The sequence below is a fragment of the Lontra canadensis genome, unplaced genomic scaffold (assembly GCF_010015895.1).
Source record: "Lontra canadensis isolate GAN:19392208 unplaced genomic scaffold, GSC_riverotter_1.0 scaffold3, whole genome shotgun sequence".
Taxonomy (NCBI): domain Eukaryota; kingdom Metazoa; phylum Chordata; class Mammalia; order Carnivora; family Mustelidae; genus Lontra; species Lontra canadensis.
Window position 1 is genome coordinate 30,358,531 of NW_022630997.1, and position 21,340 is coordinate 30,379,870.

General features: G+C 49.1%; 1 protein-coding gene across 8 annotated transcripts in view; it reads left to right on the plus strand.

Moving 5' to 3' along the window:
- The window catches only part of ARHGAP22 (Rho GTPase activating protein 22), a 165,251-nt gene that overhangs the window by 123,137 nt on the left and 20,774 nt on the right, over nt 1-21,340 (plus strand). For 4 of the 8 annotated variants that reach the window (XM_032837913.1, XM_032837916.1, XM_032837926.1 and 1 more), the window contains one exon: nt 15,662-15,838. The exons of 1 other annotated variant lie outside the window; for it this stretch is intronic. In XM_032837913.1, coding sequence (XP_032693804.1) covers nt 15,662-15,838 — 177 coding nt within the window. Of the gene's footprint in view, nt 1-5,962; nt 6,041-15,661; nt 15,839-21,340 lie in introns of those variants that run through there. 3 more of the 8 variants (XM_032837957.1, XM_032837976.1, XM_032837937.1) reach the window with 3 other exon arrangements.

Genomic DNA, 21,340 nt, shown 5'->3' on the forward strand with positions numbered 1-21,340 from the left:
CAGGCCCTGGCCTTACCGTCAGCAGTGTTTTCCGGTCCCGGCCATGCAGGCTTCCCCCACAGGCCTGGCTCCCCAAGGGTGCTCAGGAGACCAGATCCAGGTGAGCTCAAGGTGTTGGTGGCAGGTGGCCCTCTGGACACAGTTCTCAAACTACAGGTCTTGGCTCCCACCTCCCAAGACCTCTGGAACTCTTCCTAAGCTTGTGATGGCGGTTTTGTGTATATTTGTGATAATGGTTCAGGCCAGCCCTCCCCACCAGGCTGCATTCTCCAAGAGGCAGAGACTCTTGGTTTTGTCACTGTTGTGTCCCCAGCACATGGCACCATGCTTGGCACATGGTGGACCTTCAGTACTATTTGTGGAAGGGAGAATGGAATAAGGACAACTGGGAGTGGGTGAGGGGGAAGCCGTTAAGGAAGGTGATGGAGAAGTGGGGCTATTTGAGCTGGGTCTTGATGAATGAATAGGAGTTTACTGAATGTGAAAGTGGAAAGGTGTCCCAAGAAAAGGGAACAGCATGTGCAAAGACAGCGAGGCATGAAGTGCATGGTGTATCCCAGGAACAAGAAGTGGGGCGGAGTGACTGGAGTGGCTGCTGAGTTGGGGGGAGTAGCTGGCTGACCTGAAAAATTTCGCTCAGCTGATTACAGAAGAGCCCCAATGGGAACCTGGGACACAGCCTGAAGGCAGAGGAGGGAGGCCAGGGTGTGGAGCTCTTATCAGGGAAGGGAGAGGCCTGACCTGAGTTTCAGAAAGGACCCTCTGGCCAGGCATTTCCCAGCCAGCCCCACACTCTTCCTTCACTTCTGCAATTGTCCCCGTGGGAAAAAATCACAGTCCTGTTCTCCCACGGGCACTGCCTGGGGCAAGGTCCGTATGGATTCCCTAAAAACCCCAGCATCCCCAGAACCACAGAAGATTTCCCAGGGAGACGCTGGTTTTGAGAAATGAAACTTCGCTGTGCGATGGGTTAGCAAGAGGGGAATTTGGCACTCAGACCATTTGGAGGCTATCCGGGACATTTTCCTAAATTAAAAGTACTCGAGGGGCCCCTGGCTGGCTCAGTCGGTAGAACATGTGGCTCTTGATCTTGGGGTTGTGGGTTCGAGCCCCACGTTGGGTGTAGAGATGAGTTCAAGATACAATCTTAAAAAAAAAAAAAGTACTCAAAGAACAGGCAGGTCTAACTTTTCCAAGACTAGGAACTACCACCTCGCTTAACAGTAAGAAAAAAATCTTTATTCAAGAAAGTAATCTGTGCCCATAACACACACACACACACACACACACACACACTTGGAAGTGTCCTTAGGGAGGACTAAACCTCTCTGCTCCTGAGCCCCTTGCCTCCTGTCCTGAATCAAGCCCAGGCCCATGTGCCCCATGCTGCTGGTCCTTGCAGACATGAGCTCGCACAACCATACCCCTGTGTTCCTGTGACTCTGACAAAGGGCAGCCTACTGCTTACACTGTTTTGTGCTTTCTCCATAATAATGGATCATCCCCTATCACCTCTCCTGCCACCTTCTTTTTTTGTGTGTGTGGGGGGGATACATAACTTATTTAATCAGTGCATTATTTATGTGACCTGATAGACTGTTAAGTTGTCCCAGCTTATTCTTGGAGCCCTCTTCCACACACGAGTGAATTTACCCACAGAGAAAATTTCCTTGAAGGAAGAGATTGCTGGCCATTTAAAATTTTGATAGTTGTTGTCAAACTGTTCCCCAAAGAGATGCAAAATTCTGCTCCTACCAACATGATAAGGGGCCCCCTCGGCTTGGTGCTTCCGGGTGCACGCCCCTCCCACCCCAGTGATGCCCAGCTGCCAGTAGCCCTCTCAGGCCATCCCCTGCTGAGTGCACAGCCTGCGGCCCACCCCTCATTGCCCCCGTGGCTGGCAGGTGATGTGAGGCCTCTTTCTCCTGTCACTTTATAGTAAATTCTATTGTCATTTAAAAAGAGGTTAAATAAATTGTGTTGTCGTTTCGTTTTGCCTTTGTTAAAGATTTTTATTAATTTATTTGACAGAGAGCAGTAGGCAGAGTGGTACGCAGAGGGAGGGGAGAAGCAGGCTCTTAGCTGAGCAGGGAGCCCAACATGGGGACATAGGGCTCCATCCCAGGACTCTAGGATCATGACCTGAGCAGAAGGCAGACGCCCAACCAACTGATCCGCCCAGGCGCCCAGGTCATTTAGTTTTTAAAATAGATAACATGGATCATATTTCAAAGGGCAGAAAGCGGTCTCCCTGTGCCCCCCACTTCCCTCCCAGGAAAAGCCACTACTCCCAACAGAGTCTTCCAGTATCTCCCAGAGATATTTTGCACATACTCAAACAAACAATTATCTCTTCTATTCTTCCCTCCCTTTCTGTGCAAAAATGGTCACATACCGTGTTTCTCACCTGACAGTATCAAGCGAAGAACATTCTAAATCTGGGCATTAAGCACAGCCTCATGGTTTTTAACCCCCACAGAGCATCACATCTGGGGACTGTCTATCCCTCTCACCTTGGTCATTTGTCTTTTCACTTTCTTTTCTTCACCATGCAAATATTTTTAACTTCTGTGGAATAAAATTTTCTTTTGTGGTTACTGGTGGTTTGTGTCATATGTAGAAAGGCCTTCCCCAATTTGGAGAACATAGGAAAGTCCTCCCACTGTCATCGATCATCATGCTTCTGTGGTTTCATTTTTCATCTTTAAACCTTTGGTCCATGGTGGATATTTATTTTGTTATAAGGTGAGATATAAGGATCCTACTGGGTCATTTTTCCCCAGGTGGTTATCCCTTTGTCGCGCTTCCCTTTATTAAATAATGTCTTGGCCTTGCCCACTTGAAATAACTCTTGTTTCCAAACTCCAGTGCATATCTGAACCTGTCTGTGTTCACGTACTGAGGGACCTGGCTGGTTTTACTACCGTAAGTGGATCCTAGACTCCATTTTAATAAACTGGTCTCACTTCTTTTTTTTTTCTTCCAAAATGCATTTGCTGTTTTTGTTATGAACTTTTAGAATCAACTTGTTTAAAAGGAAATGCTACGAGTGTTTTCTTGCCAACGCAAGAAAACACTCGTAGCATTTCCTTTTAAATTAAACAAGTTGCTGTATAGATGAAATCAGGGTGAATCGGTATTCTGTTATGTGGGTTTTCCTACTTATGTGATGGAATTTCTGTTTCTTCTAATTTATAAATAGCCTGTGGTCTCTGTATATTAATTCTGTGTCTGGACACCTTGCTGCATTCTCTTACTGCTTGCATTCGCTTTCAGGTCCTTGATTTTAGATAACAATAGCAATGATAATAATAACACTGTACCTTCCCCCCAGCTTTTATTGTTTGATGCTCTTAATCCAATCTGATTGTTCTGCTGAAGACTTCCAGGAAAATGTGAAGTGACAGTGACAATGGTGGGCATGCTCCTATTGTGTCTGGCCTTGATGGCAACGCTGCTGGTGTCTCTCCATGCAACACAGGGCTGGCTTTGCTATATCCATGTTGAAGAAGGGTCCATTTGTTTTTATTTAATGTAAAATTTCCATCAAAATGGATGTTAAACGTTGTCAAGAGCCTTCTAAGGTTTTTTCTTGGAGAAACAGATTTAAGAGAGGCCAAAAGGTACCACGGGGACCTCAGTCTTTCCTCCAGTCACTGGGGCATCTCTGAGGTTCTGCCCTCTACCTCCCCAGTCTCCTTTTTCTCTCACGTTTATGACCATGAAAGGGCTTTCTAGGAAGGCGGAGGTGGGTTGTTAGTCATTTCTCATCCCCTGGCTGAGGGCTGCTGCCACTGAGGGCACACAAGACACAAGACTGACTCTTTGGAACCTAATCTCATAGGTGACATCTGTCACCTTTTGCCATTTCTAGTCATTGAAAGCAAGTTACTAGGTTCAGCCCACATTACAGAGGGTGTCATGACAAGAAGTAGGGTTCACTGGGGGCTCTCTCAAACGCTGCCCACCACAGGGATGGAAGCAGGAGGACAGGTCCTCAGCCTGCAAGAGTGGGGTGTGAGTGGCTAACACTTCAGGGGACCAGTTGGGGTGCAGTTTCCCCTTGCTGACCAGGGCCACTGCAAGATGCACTCAGGCATATGACCTCAGACAACTTACTCAGCCCCTTTTTTCTCATCTGCAAAGTAGCTATCATTGCTGTAGCACCTTATAGGGTCATTGTGAAGCTAAAATACTGAGCTAAAATATGCAGTTTGTAAACAGAAACCATGCCCAGAGTATTGTATAGACCCAATAAAATTGGATGTTGTCTGAAGTGAGATTGCCTGTCATTTCCACAGAACTTTCCATGTGTCCCCACAGTGACCACTGCCATTCAGTGTGCTCCCACCCTTTTCCAGACACGGGACCAGTCCCTGGAGATACCGGCCAGACCAAGGGAGGCATGATCCGCTCCCATGAAACTTGCTTCCTCTCACAGAGACACAATAAACAAGTAGACAGAGAAATAAGCTAATTTCCCAGTGTGATAAGCTCTACAGAGAAAAGAATGTGAGAGTAATTGGGCAGGATGGACAGTTACTTGACAGAGGTTCTCACCCAGGGAAGGGGAGGGTTTCTGCAATGACATCTGAGCTGGGGTGTGAAGGTGCAAGGGAGCTGGCCCCACAGGGAGTCTGAGGAAGAGAGAGTCCAAATGGCTGATGGCAGTAAAGGTGGACAAGTGGGGGGACATGTGGTCAGGGAACCTGGACCCCCAAGGTCACAGGAGAGTTGGATTTTATTCTAAGAACAGTAGGCGTTCTGAAGAGTTTTAGGCAGATGTGTTTTGTGCTTAATTGGCTGCTTTTTTTGTTGAAGGGATGGATGGGTGTTCACCCTGGTTGGACAGATGGATGGGTGGATGGGTGGGCGGACAGATGGACAGACAGATGGACAAATGGGGGGAATGGGCACATGGACAGGTGGCATCAACACCAGCATGGCCTCACCAGAGTTCCGTGTGTGCTGCCTACCCCAGCCCTTTAGGAAATAACTTCAGAGCTTCCCATGGTCCAGGTTCTGATACCATGTCCTGGAAGGAATGAGTGATACAGGAGAGACAGCCAGGCTGGACAAGGGGGCTGTCTCCAACTCTGTTTGTCTCCAGGATGGTAGAGACACCATAGGGATGGCAGCTGATTTCATGGAAAGAGTCCCAGACCGCTAAATTCAAGTCCTGACAAGGTCAGCCCGGTGGCCCTGGGCCACTGGAAGCCCCCGGGGCCCCGGCTTTCCTGTCTCAGCAGGGATGGTGGTGGCTTACAAAGCCTGTGCAGGTGGCATGCCCAGCTCACAGCTTCCTTGTCTCATTCAGTCCCCACCAGAACCTCACCAGGGAGATCCGGTTAGGGGCCTCATTTTCCCGATGAAGAAACAGAAACCAAAAGATTCTGTGGCCAGTAAGCACTGAAATTTCTCAGGCTTATTCCGTGTGTATTCATTGAGTTCCCACCAACCCACCGAGGTGGGCTCTCCGAGTCTCCAGTTGGAGAGGACCCTGAAGCACAGAGCTCGTGGGGCTGGGGGTCCGGCCCTGTGCTCTCGGGCCTTAGCTCGCTGGGAGGACTAGATAGACTCAGTGGCAGGCCTGCTGGCAGAGGCCCTTGCTGAGCTCTGGGCAGGAACATGGGAGGGAGTGCAAGGAGGCTGGCACAGGGCACCTGCCTAGGGATTTCAGCAGTGTGAAACCCTGTGGACCCTGCAGCAGTGGGAGGGCCCCCAGTAGGGGGTGCAGAGGATCCAGCTGGCCTTGCCTCCTCACCCAGGCCCCGCCCCAGACAGTCCCAGCTCTGGGGCGCTGAGAAGTGCAGAAGTTCCCCAAAGGAGACAAAAAGGTCTTGGCCCAGTGCCCTCGGCAGAGCCGAGCGCACAGGCGGCCACAGCCCCGGCAGCCTGGCCCCCGCCTGACCGCACACCTGGCCTTGGTCCCTGGCTCGGCTGTGCCCAGCGGTTGCTCCTGTGGCCACAGCCCCCAGTGGCTACACCATGCCCTTCTGCCCCGCCAGGCATCTGAGGAGGAGCAAGCATCAGCCCAGGGGTAAGTGGGCAGCCCAGTGGAGAGCAGGCTCCGGGGACATGAGGCCAGGGGTGATTAACCCTTGAAGGGCAAGTGGTGTTGGGTGACTCCAGTCAGATCAAAAGAAAGAGTGGAGACAGAGGACAGGAACCCGAGGGGCGGCTTGGACCCAGGTTGGGGTCAGCCTGGTATGGGCCGGCAGGGATGGGCCGTGAGGCAGCCCTGGACACTGCAGACAAGCCCAGCTGGCTCCAAGGCTTTGCTCTGAGCTGCAACCCTCACCCTGCCCACACACAGTCTCAGCAAGTCTGAGGGTGGAGGTTCTCCCCTGCCCTGCAACCCCAGCTTTGAGGCTGTCTGGAGCCACCAGCCCATATGGCTACCAAACACTTGAAATGTGGCTAGTCAGGGTGTGCTGTTCATACAAAATACACGCTAGATTTTGAAGAGCTCATATAAAAAAGGGATTAAAATTGTCGATTACAGGTTGAAATGAATGGTACCATTTTAGATGTGTTGGGATAAATACATTATTCAAAATAATTTCACCTGTCTCTTTATACTTTTTAAATGTAGCTTCGAAAACATTTAAAAAATTACATGCAGCTTGCATTATGTTTCCACTGGCCCACACCACCTCAGACAGCTGTGTTCCCACACTTGCCCTTCGCCCCTCGGAGTCCATCAGCGGGGCCTTCCCTGGGGCTCTCCACTCTCCTAGGCTCCCAGTAGAGAGACGGAGGGCCCAGTGGCAGGTCATCTGTTGCAATTACTGTCACCTTTAAATAGTGATTTATTTTTTAAATAATTTTCCATAACTCCTGGCCTAATATAGATAGTGTTTGATTAATTACATCAGCATGACTATTGTTTTCACCTGAATGTCATAAAATGTGTCCCCTACGCTACGGTGGTTTTAAAAAATGCTTTTGTAAATATCATTTACTCTTTTTTCTTTCAATTATAAATGGAAAAGTTGAGATATGGGGGTTCCTGTCCTGGAACCCTGCCAGGATCTTCTGCATTTTGAAGTCACCCCCTGTCCCCCAAAGCCCCTTGCATGGGTGGAAAGAGAGAACTCAAGCACAAAAGGAGTTTCTTAAATTGAGGAGCTCAGAGGGGAACAAAGGCCGGCTGGGAACAAGAAAAGCAGGGCTGAGGTGCTGGAGGGGTCACCTGGGGTGGGTCCCTTGAACAGAGTGGGGACAGGATCAGGAACCAGTCTGTCCAGGGTCCTAGTTCACTGATGTCACAGCTTGGACATGCTTCTAAACATCTCTGGGCCTCAGTTTCCTTTCCTGTAAGATGGGGATAATGGCACTGCTTCCTTTGTGAGTGTTCAAATGGGATGCTCACCCACTCGTTGACATCACACCCACCTTCAAGCAAGTGCTTTGTGTGCCTTCACCTTGGTTCTGCTGCAATTAACCTTCCATTCATCACAGACTCTCTGCCGGCCCTCCCCAGCCAGGCACTGCTTGGTGTGCTGGCGTTGCTGCTGAGATAGAGTGGGGGTAGGCCAAAATTAAACAGTATACATAAGCATATCATGTGAACACATGAACTTAATGTGTACTGGATTGTGCCAAGTGCTATGGAAAATCAAGGCCAGGAAGGGGCATGGGTTACAGTGGGTGAAGACGTTTAAATAGGGTGATCAGGACAGATGCCCCAAGAAGATGACATTTGAGGACAGACCTGAAAGAGGCAAGGTTGTTTTTGGGAGAACAGCTTCCAGGGGCAACAGTAAGGGCAGGGGCAACAGCAACGGCAAGGGCAGGAGTAGATACCTTCAGGCAAGGACGTGCCCAGTGATTTAAATATTGGGACTAATGAGAGCTAAGGAGAGAGCCCCCATGGAGTCAGAGGAGCAGTAGGAGGGCTAGGGGGGCTGGGGCAGGGCAGCGGTGGGGATGGGAGGGAGAGGTCTGGAAGATCATTGGAGGGACCCCTGCTGCGAGGGGCACTTTTGGCTTTGAACAGAGGCCTGTGAGCTGGTTTGGGTCTTACTGGGCCACTGTGGCCGCCTTATTGGGAAAGGAGGGCCTGGAGATTACACCAGTGATCCGGTTGTGAAAGGAGGTGGCCAGAACCAGGTAGCACAGTGAAAAGAGGTCAGATTTTGAATATCTTTTGATGGAGGAACGAATGGAACTTATTGGTAGAAATGGATATGAAAGGTGAGAGAGCAGAGCTGAGGATGCGTCTGGTTTCCATTTGAGTAGCTAGATGAGGGAGTCGCTCGGGCCAAACGGGAGGGTGGGGCAGATCCAGAGTGGATTTCATACTTGGCGGGTGGGAGGTGGCTGGAGACATCCCGGGCAGTATGTAGTGGGTCTGGAGGGCAGGGAGGGGACAGTGAACTTGGAAACTATCACCGTGGGGATGGCAGGGTCATCACAGAAAGTCCCGAGACTGTGTGAGCCCACCAGAGGACAGTGTGGGTCAACGTGGGGACAAGGAGAGGGAAAAGGCCGGGTGACCCCAACTTTCTACCGGAGGTACCTGATTGCCTGGCACTGAGGTGGGAACATAAGAGGAGGCTGGCGTGAGACAAGTCATGGCGATTATCAGACCAGCTGTGCCTGTGGGACGTCACACACTGTAGAATTGTAAGAGACATTTAGATTTGGAGGAAGCATGCCTTTGGTTGCCGTCTATCGGATGCGCACCAGGGGCAATTTTGCCCCCCAAGGGACACTGGGCAACATATGGGGACTGCGTTGGTGGCCAGCCTGGGAGAGAGGGACAGGCTGCTAGGGGCGTCTAGCAGGAAGAGGCTGATGCTGCTAAACGTTCTCCTGCGCACGAGACCACCGGCTGCGAACCCAGGAGGAAAATATCAGTAGTGCTGAGGTGGGAAAATTCTGCTCTCTGTCCTCGTTAATTGAATGTGACAGTAAAAGCTCGCATTGAAAGAGTGCTTGTTAGAGGCCAGGTGCTAAGTGAGAGGAGTATCTCCTTTTATTCCCCCAAAAAGGTAGCAGCCAACCTACATTTCCTTCATCCTCCGGGGTGTGGGGTGTGTGTGACTGACACTTGGGGATGCAAAGTTCCCGTGCTGTCCCTGGTGGAATCGAGGGTGGGCCCCAGGCTGGGCTCAGAGGCCCACACACCTGTCGGGTTGGGCTGGAAACACAGTGGCCACACAGACTGGTTTAGGAAAGGATGGGGGGAAAACCAAAATAGTAGCAAGAGATCCTCCCCTTTCATGATGCACTTCTTCCTGAAATAATTGGCTATTAAGACTTTTTTTCTTTAAAGCTAATACACGTCTTTCCTAAGCAGCAGAGAAAAAAGTTTACATAAATAATCGAAGGCTGTTAAAAATAAACCAAAAAACAAAAAACAGAGTTTGCCTTAATGACCTGTTTTCTCTTCCGTGCATTGCCTTCCACTGCCAGAGGAGAATGAGTGTGTAGGTGACCAAACCTAGGTTTAAATCCTGGCCCTTCCACTGGTTTGCTTGTGAGCTAAATGTGTAACTTCTCAGAGCCTCGGTTTATTCATCTGTAAAATGGGGTCAGTAATACTCCTTCCTACGGAGTTCATGAGGACTAAGTGTGGCCATTTGTATTAAGCAGCTTGTATAGTGTTTTACATGTCATAGGTCTTTATTTTTCTAAAGATTTTATTTATTTGACACAGAGAGAGAGATCACAAATAGGCAGAGAGACAGGCAGAGAGAGAGGAGGAAGCAGGCTCCCTGTTGAGCAGAGAGCCCGATGTGGGGCTCGATCCCAGGACCCTGAGATCACGGCCCGAGCCGAAGGCAGAGGCTTAACCCACTGAGTCACCCAGGCACCCCTGTCATAGGTCTTTAAATGTGGTAGCAGGACTTTCACTTCTCGATAGGAAGGAGCAAGAGGGACCAATTTGTTTTCTCACCTAAAACAACCCTCCCCCCCCACAAAGGACCAGTCATATGAAACCATTTTTAAGATTCTAAACATTAGGCAGTGAAGGGCTGTGATCCCCAAAAGATGGGAAGCAAACGTGAGCCTACACATGTCCCAGCTCACTGCCTTGAGAAAGTTCCAGGCTGTGATGCAGAAAGGGGAAATCCAGGTGGAGCCCATTAGATTCCATGTATAAAGGACCCAGAGCTTAGAGAGAGAGAGACCAAAGCATCTAGAGTTTTCAGGATGGAATACTGAAAAAGAGGGGGAAAAAAGCTCACAGAGAGAAAACTGCTCGAGAACTCATCACCATGTACATGTGAGGAAATGACTTGAGCCTGAGGAAAGAGCCACTAGAAGGGATTCCAGGCAGCAGAGTGCCTGTCACGCAGGGCAGGGAACAGTGCCTGTCCCAGCTGCCCTCCTGGGAAGCCTCATGACTCATGGGGCTGCACAGAAAACACAAAGGGTTTTTCCTTTGCAGTGGGGAATAATTACTGTCTCCTGAGTGTTCTAGACCCACCGAAGAAACCTTAGAAGCAAAGTCTGTAAGATCAAACCCTTTCCATGTAACCTAACTTCATCCCAGAACAGGACTCAAGAATATTTAGAGGGATACACAGATGTTCAGCACTCAACCATTTAAGAATCACAGTGTCTGGCACCGAATAAAAAATATCAGGCCTGCAAAGCAACAAGAAAATAGGACCCACAATGAGAAAAATCAACCATCTGACAACAACCTAGAAATGACACTCTTAGAATTAGCAGACAGAGACATTTAAACAGTTTTTATCACTGTATTTCACAGGTTCAAAAAGTAAAGTAGAGACATGAAAACTATTTTTTTTAAAACCCAAATCAAACTTCTAGAGATCAAACCTACAACATATGAGATAAAAATATACTGGATAGGATTAATGGCAGGTTAGAGAAGATGATAAAAAGATCGGTGAATTGAAGGTAGCAATCAAAATTGTATTAGTTCTCTGTTGCTGCTATAACAAATTACGACAAACGCTATAGCTTGAACAACACAAATGTATTATCTTCTTGCTCTGTAGATCAGAAGTTGGTCACAGGTCTCCTTGGGCTTAAATCATGGTGTTGGTAGGGCTGAGTTCCCTTTGGGAGGCTCTAGGGGAGAACCCATTTTCTTGACTTTTCCAGCTTCCAGAAACTGCCAGTCTCCCTCAGCTGCTGGTCCCCTTCCTCCATCTTTGTGACTAAAAATGGCCAATCCAGCCCTCACGTTGCATCACTGTCTCCTGTATGTGGTCATAGTTCTGACTTTCCTTCCTCTACTTTTACAGATGCTTGTGGTTACAGTGGACTTATCTGTATAATCCAGGGGCAAGTGCCTACCTTAAGGCCCAACCAGTGAGCAACCTTAATTCCACTTGCAACCCTGATTCCTTTTTGCCCTGTCGCCTAACACAGTCCCAGGTCCCAGGACCTAGGAAGCAGGTGTCTTTGGGGACTGTCATACTACCTACCACACTATCCAAGAATAAAACACAGAAAAAAGAGAATTTAATAAGAATAGACAGAGCATCAGTGAGCAGTAGGATAACTTTCTGGTTGCTAATATTCATGTACTTGGAATCTTAAAATGGGGAGAGGGGACAGAAAAGTATATCTGAAGCCCCATGTTTCCCAAATTTTATGAAAACTATAAACCAAGAAATCTGAGAAGCTCGATGAGTCCTAAGTACTAAAAACATGAAGAAAACTATACTGAGGCACGTCACAATCAAATTGCTCAGAAGCTGAAAAAGAAGACAGACACATTACATGCAGAGGAGCCCAAAAGAAGGTGGCAGCCAAGTTCTCATGAGAAACAGTGCTCAGAGAACACTGACCAGGCCAGACCATATTCTGAGGCAAAACCAAGTGGTAAAGGGATTCAAATCGTACAACATGTGTTATCTGACCAAGTGGAATTAAGTGAGGAATCAGTAAGAGAAGGATTTCTGGCAAATTCCCCCAAATGGAGACTGACACATTTCCAAATAACTCATAGGTCAAAGAAGAAATCCAAAGGGAAGTTATTTTGAATTGAAAGTATTTTGAGCTGAATTAAAATGAACACGACACAACATACCAAAATTTGGGGAGAGCCTGTAAGCAGTACTTAGGACAAGCATAGCACTCATCACCATAAGCAACTAGAAAAGGGAGCCCCAATGAGACCCAGAGGGGACAGATGAAGTCCTCAAGATCAGAGATACAGTCAGTGAACTGCATAGAGTACACATCTGCAGACTACAGCCTGCGGCTGGCTCCTCCTTTTTGGAAATAAAGTTTTACACTAACACAAGTGTGCCCTTTTGTTTACATATTGTCTGCGGTTGCTTTTTAGCTCTAACCGAGGAGCAGGTGGAGCCGAGCAGAGACCATATGGCCCGACAACTAAAATATTTACTATCTAGCCCTTTAAAAAAAAAGTTTGTTAACCAGAAACACAATAAACAAAATCTATAAAAGAGAAAGCTAGGTTTTTGAGATCAAAAAAATCAGTAAACCTCTAGCAATACTGATTGGAGGGAAAAAAGAAGATATAAACTGTCAACATCAGAAATGAGAGAGGTGACATTACCACCGATTCTCCAAATATTAAAAAGATAATAAAGGTATATTACGAAGCATAAAAAAAAAAAAAGGTATATTACGGACATCTTTCCACCAGTACCTCTGACAACTTAGATGAAAGAAATTCCTTGCAAAACACAAGCTACCAAAGCTCACTTGAGAAGAAATACAAGTATGTATTAAATTGGATCTGTTATTAAAGACCTTCCCACAAAGAAACTTGAGGTCTAGGTGGCTTCACCATTTCATTCTACCAAATATTAAAAGTATAAAATAATAGCAACTGTACACAAACCCTTCCCCAAAAATGAAAAGGTGGGAAGAGCTACCAGGTAATTCCGTGAGGCAAGTATGACCCTGGTACCAGTTGCAAGTGGGTGCACTGGCAAGTCAACAGAGAACTGACCGTCTGTTCTTCCAATGGTGCTGGAAAAACTAGACATCCGTATGCCAAAGAATGAAGTTGAATCCGTGCCTTGTGCCAAATACAAAAATGAACTCATGGACCTAAATGTAAATGCTAAAACCATGAAACTTCTAGGAAAAAAAAAAAAAAAAAACTTTAGGATGTGGAGTTAAGCAAAGATCTCTTAGCTACAACACCAGAAGCACACTCACTAAAAGAAGAACAATGGATACACTGGGCTTCACTAAAATTAAAAACTTCTGCTCTTGTAAAGACCCTCTTAAGAGAGCAAAAAAAAAGAGGCACAGATGGGAGAAAGATTTGCAGAGCACAGATCGGATAAAGGACTTGTATCCGAAATATGTAAAGAACTCTCCAAACTCAATAAGGCAAAAATAAACAATCCATTTCAAAAAATGGACAAATGATTTTAACAGAGATTTCACCGAAGGAGAGACACAGATGGAAGTGAAGTACATAAAAAAAGGTGTCCAAAATCATTCGTCATTTGGGAGCTGGAAATTTAAACACAGCTGCACACACATCAGAGCGGCCAGGAGTAGGAAGACCTACAAGCCCAGGTGCCGGCCAGTGAAGTCTGGAGCTCTCGTCCCCTGCTGGCCTGCAGCGGAAGGGTGCCCTCACTGGGGAAGTCGGTTGTGGCCATTTCTTAAAAGCTGAACATGGGTATATAAAAATATGCATATGTAAACATTCAAGAAGACGTGCAGGCTCAGAGTGGCAGGAGGGCAGGACTCGAGGCAGGAGCCCAGCTGGGCGGGAGAGCACCTGCTGACCTCTGGGCAGGACGGAGACAAGTTTGGTGGGAACTCAAATGAAGCTTATGTGACATGAGTGGCTCCCTTGAAGAAAAAGAATTTAAAACAAGAAGTCAAGATGAAGTACAAAAGTGCATATTGAGGACAAGCAAGTAACTACAACAAATTCTTGGGAGTCCTACATCCCTTTCTTCTGAGTCATCTTGAGATGTGTTCAGAGAAGCTTCCTGGTGGCATCTGGCTTCCCCTCCCCCACCTTCCCCAACTCAGTGGCAGCCCACTGAGCCTTGGGTACCGCCTGTCTGGCTTCAGGCTCTCCTCTCTCTGTCCCTGGCTCCCCTCCCCTCCGCCTCCACAGCCCTCTGCCCAGCAGGGACAGGGCTTGAGTGTGCAGAAGGCATTCTGGGACCCCTAGCAAGGCAAGCTTGTCTCCTTGCTTGCCACCCTCCTGAGCTTTGGGCCGCACAGCCCTCTCCAGACATCGAGGACACACCCCGCCTGTGCTCTAGCTCTCAGAGCACTCTCCTCTGCTTACTGGTCCTTGGGGTCTTTGCCGTGACCGCCGTCAGACAATCCCTTGCAGGCTGTCAAGCCAGTTCTGGAATCACTCGGTGTCTTCCTTTCCCTGTCTAAAAATGCAGAAATTATTAATACCTCCTTCCATAGTCTTTGTGAAGATGAAAGTATCCTAGGAGGGCTGGTGTGTCTTTCAGTTTTGTCCACTTAAGTGTCTGCAGCTTCTAGAAGAGTCCCAAGCAGGTACCAAGTACTCAGAAAGCACTTGCTCCTGTCTGATCTCAGTCCCGGGGCTGCGGGCTCTAGCAACGGGTGTCCTGGGTCTCACTGTTCTCCCTAACTGCTGTCTCAGTCCCTCAAGAACCCAGGTCTCTGGGATTCACATTCCCCCCGCCGACCCCCGCAGACAGTCTGTTTAGGGTCCGAGGCTCTGGGACCACAAGCCAGTACATGGGGGAGTTACATATTGCGGGATGTTGGGGATGAACAAAAACAAGATTATTCTAGAACATCCCTTAAGTCACCTATAAAGTTCAGTATAACTGGGTTGTGGGTACATCCCAAAGATTAGGTCATTTACACATGAAAATTTAAGAACCACAGGAGCAACAATTAGGGACAAATTCACCTAATGAACATCTGTCAGAGCTTTGCCACCCTCTGCCTTTAGATTAAACGACCCAGTGTCTAGCTGTGAGTAGGGGGGATAGGTGGAGGATGCTGGAGCATTTTGCTCCACGCTAGTTTAATATCGAGCCTCTGCAATGTTACTTCTGGAGAGTCAGGTCTCCGTCAGGCTGGGGAAGGAGGGCCGCTGCGATGTCAGAGCCTAAGTTAAGGCTCAGTCGTTAACTGTCTGCCTACGGCTAGGTCATGATCCTGAGGTGCTGGGATCGAGCCCTGCATCGGGCTCCCTGCTCAGTGGGAAGCCTGCTTCTCCCTCTCCCACTCCCCATGCTTGTGTTCTCTCTCTGTCAAATAAATAAAATCTTAAAAAACAAACACACACACAAACAAAAAACACAGAGCGGTGTTGCCCTGCGGACTAGGAGGCGGAAAGCGATCACAAAACAAAATATATAGCCAGGGCCCTCTGGGTTCTGCACTTCTCCCAGCTGGCCTCAGATCGGAGCGCTTTTTCCCTAACAGTGCCCAGGGTGCTCTCATGATTTTCGTTTTGATGTAGAAATGTAACAAAGACCAAAGGGGAACACTGAAACCTGGAAAGGCTTCAAAAAGTGTGAAAGGGGTAGGCGGAGTGGGACGCGGGGGCTGACAAATTGGAACCAGAAAGCTTGAGCAGGTCTGGGAGAGGCGGCCTTATCCCACCCCGCCCGGGGGGTGGAGGGTGTGGTGGGAGCCTGCACCCCGGGGTATGGTGGGAGCCTGCACCCCAGTGTCACGGTTGTGCAGGAGTCCTTGTAGTAAGCCTGTGTCTCCTGTCTTTCAGGTGGTGCCGGGGAGCGGGAGAAGGTGCCGGCCAACCCCGAGGCGCTCCTGCTCATGGCCAGCTCCCAGCGTGACATGGAGGACTGGGTGCAGGCCATCCGCCGGGTCATCTGGGCCCCACTTGGCGGAGGTACTGCCCGTAGATCGCATGCTCACCCTCTAGAACCCTTGCCTTCAGGTAATCTTGCCCCCCTCCCCAGTTCTGCACCAAGCCTGCAAAGACACCTCTTGCCCAGGGCTTGCTGGCTGTGTCCCGAGCAGCCTCCAGCAGGCAGGCCAATCTGGTCTTCCCGGGTACACGGGAGTCACACCTCCCGTGTACCCGGGGGGCAGCAGCAGGGGACAACAGGGCAACGTTTCAAAACATGCCCTCCTCCAGCGAGAATACTGTGGCAGGTACGTACATGCCTCCCTGCGCCCAGGGCCCTGCTGGACAGCAGGTGTTCATGTGGTGGTGTGCACTAGGCCTGGGGCCCTGCCCCCTGCCTGCTCCCTGCAGCCACGTAGGGCTGCCCACACAGCCTGCTCCCGGGTCCCCATTTGACATCAGTGGCTGCCATCTACTCCCTTCCGCCTTGATTAAGAGCACTTATTGGATGCCTGAAGTGTACCTGGACTTATCCCAGGTGCTAGGAATTCAGTGATAAACAACAGAGAATTCCTCCGCCCTCTCCATCCTCTCAAGTAAAGGTGTCACATGATGTTTGGTAGCGAGAAGCATAATGAAGTAAAGCTCAGTAGGATGAGAGGGGATGCTGTTAGACGCTGTTGCTCAGCCATCTCAACGAAGTAGCCAGGAGAGCCAGCGGAATGCTGGGTGGAGTATTCAGGCAGAGCAGTCAGCAAGTGCAAAGGCCCTGAGGTGGTCATGAGTGATGTGAGCACAGGGAATCTCAGGAAGGCTAGTGGGTCTGAGGGAGTGAGGATGGGAGAATGGTAGAGGGCAGGTGAGGTCACCGAGGCCTTGGGGACATGCTGGGGATCTCAGATTTTGTTCTAAATTGATGGGGCACCAGGAGGGCTCTGAGTAGAGATAGATATGCCCTTACTCAGATTTATAAAGGGCTGCCTGGCCACCGCATGAGGGTGGAGCATCACCCTCATGATGATCGAGAGACAAGAGAGGATGTAGCATGCTGAAACAGCCCTCAGACCCAGATGACAGGGACCCAGGCTGGCGTGGGAGTGGAGGAGACAGTGAGGAGAAGTCAGCCACAGGTGTGTTCTGAAGTTGCTGCTGAGCTTTGCTGAGGGACGTGAGGTGCGAGAGCAAGGAAGTGTGGCCCCTGTTGTGCCGCTGCTGTTTCTATAGGTTGGTGTCCCTCCACAGTCATCATGAAAGAGCTTTCAGAAGGGGTCGCCATGGTGCCTGGGCTGGGGCTCCACTCCCTGCTGATGTGGAGACCGGGGGCTGCTGGCCTGTGACCGTTCGAGCTGTGGACGTCCTCTCTCCCCCACACAGTCTCTGCATGGTGGAGAGTCAGGCAGGGGCTGAAGCTCGCCTGTGGGGCTCGGAGCCCATCTCCAGACCCTGGGTGCGCTATAGGCTGAGCCCCTTCCTCACGCCTCCCCTTGCCCTCTGCTGTTGCTGGCTGCAGCCTCCCCGACCGCCTTTCCTAGAGCCATGAATCCTCATGGAGGAGAGTTGATAGAATATCAAGGTCAGGTGCTCTGTGTGCGGCATAAATGGCCTCACACCGTTAGCCTTGGCCTCCCTGCCCCTGAAGTCTGCAGCGACTTTGACCCCAGACCCAAGCCCACTCAGGGATTTCTGCAGCCTTCCCAGACTTCCTTCAGTGCAGGATGGTTGAAATTGAACCCGCGGAATGAAGTAGAGCCCAGAGGCAGACCTCCCTGCACCTGGACTTTGATTATGACAGTGCCAGCTTGGAACCAGAGAAAGGAGAATGTCATCCTGAATGTCATCGTGACCTTGGGGTAGGGAGAGATTCAAAAAGTCCTCAGTCTCGTAGGAAAAATGTGATCAGTTGTCCTCCACAGAATGAAGGATGTCTGTTCTCAAAAGGCAGATAAAGAAAATGAAAAGACAAGCTTACAGGGTGGGAGGTGTCTACTGCACATGCAGCCATGGGACAATTTATTCCTCAAACTCCTGCAAAGACTGGCAAGATGGCAGAAGCCTGGGCAGGAGACTCGAACAGGTCCTTCACCAAAATAGAACTGCTCGGGACCAGCGAACCCAGGCAGTGGCGCTCGACTGCGCTGGTGAGCAGGTAGGTGCGTGGAAAAGCGCTCCACCCTCCAGAAGGGCTAAAGGGAAACTGGGTGGTTCCAAGTGGTGACCAGGACTGAGTGCTCCAGGCACCTGTGTGTCTCGCTGGGGAAGCCTGCGGCATCTGTGACAGCAGACGCCATGCACTCCCAGGCCCAGGCCCCAGCAGCTCCATTTCTACGCATGTCCCTGGTGGAAATCTGTGCCCTAGGGAGCGCCTGCTGGGTACGAGTGGTTAACGGTCCAGATGCATCCCTCCCTCTGGCCCTCAGCCTTTATCAAATTCCTCAAGCTGTGAGCTGAAGAGCATGTAAGAAAACAGGAACCGCCATCAAAGGCGCTTATCTCCTTTCTACCCGAAGCATGGAGGAAACGCAGAAATCCCAGGGCTTAGCGATGGCCAACATGTCTGGGCAAGCCGTGGGCACTCCCAGGTGGGTGCAGTCAGTCTCTGCCACTTTCCTGGCAAAGCTGTTATTAGCCTGGGTTCCCCTAGAAAGGAGGCTTAGAGGATCAGTCCTTCTTTCGCTGTTAATCATGGAGTCTGTGAGCCCTTTCAAGCGTGTTTGCTCTGGCGCAGAGCGGGCCTCATCTGACAGGCGGGAATGGGCAGGGTGCCTGCTGCAGTCAGGGGAGTGCCCGGCTGTCCCCACAGAGCAAGCAGGGCGGGTGGGGGGGCAGACACACGGGGTCAGTGGAGCCTGTTACCACAGATGGTCTGCTCACAGGTGGCCCTGACTGTGGTACCTCTTGTCTGGGCATTCATTCATTCATTCCACCAGTCATTCGTTCACTTGGGAATGTGTTCTAGGGGCTGGAGATACAGCAGTGAGCAGGACAGACAAGGTCCCTGCCCTCATTGTGGAGAAACCAGGGAACGAGTCAGATAAGGAAACCCATTGCAGTTTAGATGAAGATGAGTTCAGTGGGGAAAGATGAGGTGAGGAGAGCAAGCAAGAATGATGGCGTCAGAGTTTCATGACCTTTGAGTAAAGGAGATGAAAGGGTGAATTACACATATATCTGGACAGATAATTCTGGAGGCAGAGGCAGCAGTGTCCACGTGGGAAGAGCAGCAAGAAAGCCAGTGTGCCTGGAGCAGAGTCTGCGAAGAGAGAGAGAGAGCAGGAAACAGGTCAGAGAGGCAGTGGGGATGTAAATTGGGGGGGCCTTGCGGTCATGGTGACTCTTGCTTTTCCTGAGCACCTTGGTGCCATGGGCGGGTTTTGAACAAAGAATGGCAGAGCCTGACTTGGGTTCTGACAGGATCCCTTTGGCCACGTGTTGAGACTGGATCAAAGACGGCAAGGACAGAAACAGGGAGATCAGTTAGGGGCTCATTATTCAATAATGCCAGTGAGAGATGATGACACCTTGGTCCCAGATGGTACTGGTGATGAGAAGTAATCGAATTCTTGATATATTTTAAGATAAAGGCAGTAGTACTTCCCTGTTGGAATGGAAGAAAGGTATATGGGAATGAGTAAAGTCAAGGGTAATCCCAAGATGTTTTGGTCCAGGCAGCTGGAGAGATGGATTAGTCATTAACCGAAATGAGAAAGACCAGAGGAAGTGCAGTGTTTGCAATGCAGATAGAGAGATCACACTGGAGCTTAGTCTGAGATACCTGTTAGACACTTAAGTTTAAATGTCCAGCAAGCAATTAAACATTTAAGTCTAGAGACTTGGAGAGAGGACTGGGTTGGAGAAAGTATTTGGGGGCTGTTGACACATAGAAGGGGTTTGAAGCCATGAGGCTGGGCGAGACCCCTTGGAGCAAAGTGTAGGGACAGCAGAGGACTAGGTTTGAGCTCAGCTCCCTGCTGCCTTGGGCACCTATGGTTCTAGTGGAGTGGTGGAGATAAAGCCTGAGAACAGGGGGTCCATGAGAAAGGACAACAGGAGGGGAATTAGAGTGTGAGAATAACCAAGTGTTTCCAGAATGGGACAGTAGCTGGAGGCAAAGTCAGGTAAAGAGAGGATTGTTTTGTTTTGTTTGAGTTGGGAGATAAAACAGGAATTCGAAAGGCTGATGGTACAGCAGAGGGAGAGAAGAAGGGCTAGGGCACCAACAGCTCTCATGGATATAAAGATCCTCAACAAAATGCCTACAAACTGAATCCAGCAATATATGAAAGGACAGTACACTGTGACCGAATGAGATTTACCCCAGGAATGCAAGGGTGGTTTAACACCTGAAAAGAAATAAGTATAATACATCAAGAGAAGAAAAGACAAAAACCACATGATCATCTCAGTAGACTCAGAAAATGCACTTAATAGAGTCTGGTACCCTCCCGTGATTAAAAACTTGCCAGGGTCTAGGGATAGGGATAGAAAGGAATTTCCTCAACTTGACAAAGGGTATCTACAAAAAACTCACAGGCAACGTCATACTTACGGAAGAAGACTGGAACCTTCTCTGAGATCAGGAAGAAGACGTGCATTCTCATTTTTCTTACTTTAATCAGCACTGTTCTGGAGGTTCTAGCCAGAGCAGTTAGGCAAGAAAATGACATATAATACCTCCGGATTAGAAAGGAAGAAAGAAGTAAATCTATCTCTTATTTGCAGATAACATGATCTCATGTACAGAAAATCTTAAGAAATCCATTAGAAAACAATTAGACGTCACAAAAAAACACAGCAAGACTGCAGGATATAAGGTCAGCATACACAAATCAGTTGTATTTCTGTTCAGGGGCAAAGAGCAAACTGAAAATGAAATTAAGACAACTTTGTTTACAGTAGCATCCCAAAGAAGAGAATAGTTAGGAATCAATGTAACAAAAGAAGTATAAAACTTACTGCTCTGAAAGTGATAAAAGATTGTTGAAAAAAACTGAAACATACCGAAGTAAACAGGAAGACATCCCATGTTCATGGATCAGAAGACTTGCTCTTGTGAAGAGGGCAGCACTCTCCTGTGGATGTCTGGACTTCTGTGCCCAGCTCTGGGAACAGGGGCAGTGCCTCCTAGCCAGCTCACTGTGACAGGAGAGGAGGGACCCACAGAGTAGCCAGGGCTGCCTGGCATCTATCTGGTGGGCATTTGCCTGGGTATTTGGAGAGGACTGCAAGCCCTCAGGGGGGGTCTGATGTTGCACTGATGCCTGAGAGGAGGCAGAGTGAGCACAGATTTCAGCACTGGGCTGTGGTCTCATGTGATCTGGCTCTGCCCTTCACTTGTGTGACCCTGGGTATGCCAGTTACCCTCTCTGTCTTTTTCTGCAAAATGGGAATAAGAGTGTCTTCTTTGCAGGATTGTCAGGGGAATCAGGAGAAAAGATCGATGCAAAGTACTTAGCACTCTCTCTCTCTCTTTTTTAATAACAGTGGATTTCTTTTCTAAGATTTTATATCTTTATTTGACAGAAAGAGAGAGAGAGTGCACATGCAAGGGGAGCGGCAGGCAGAGAGAGAGGGGGAAGCAGGCTCCCCACTGAG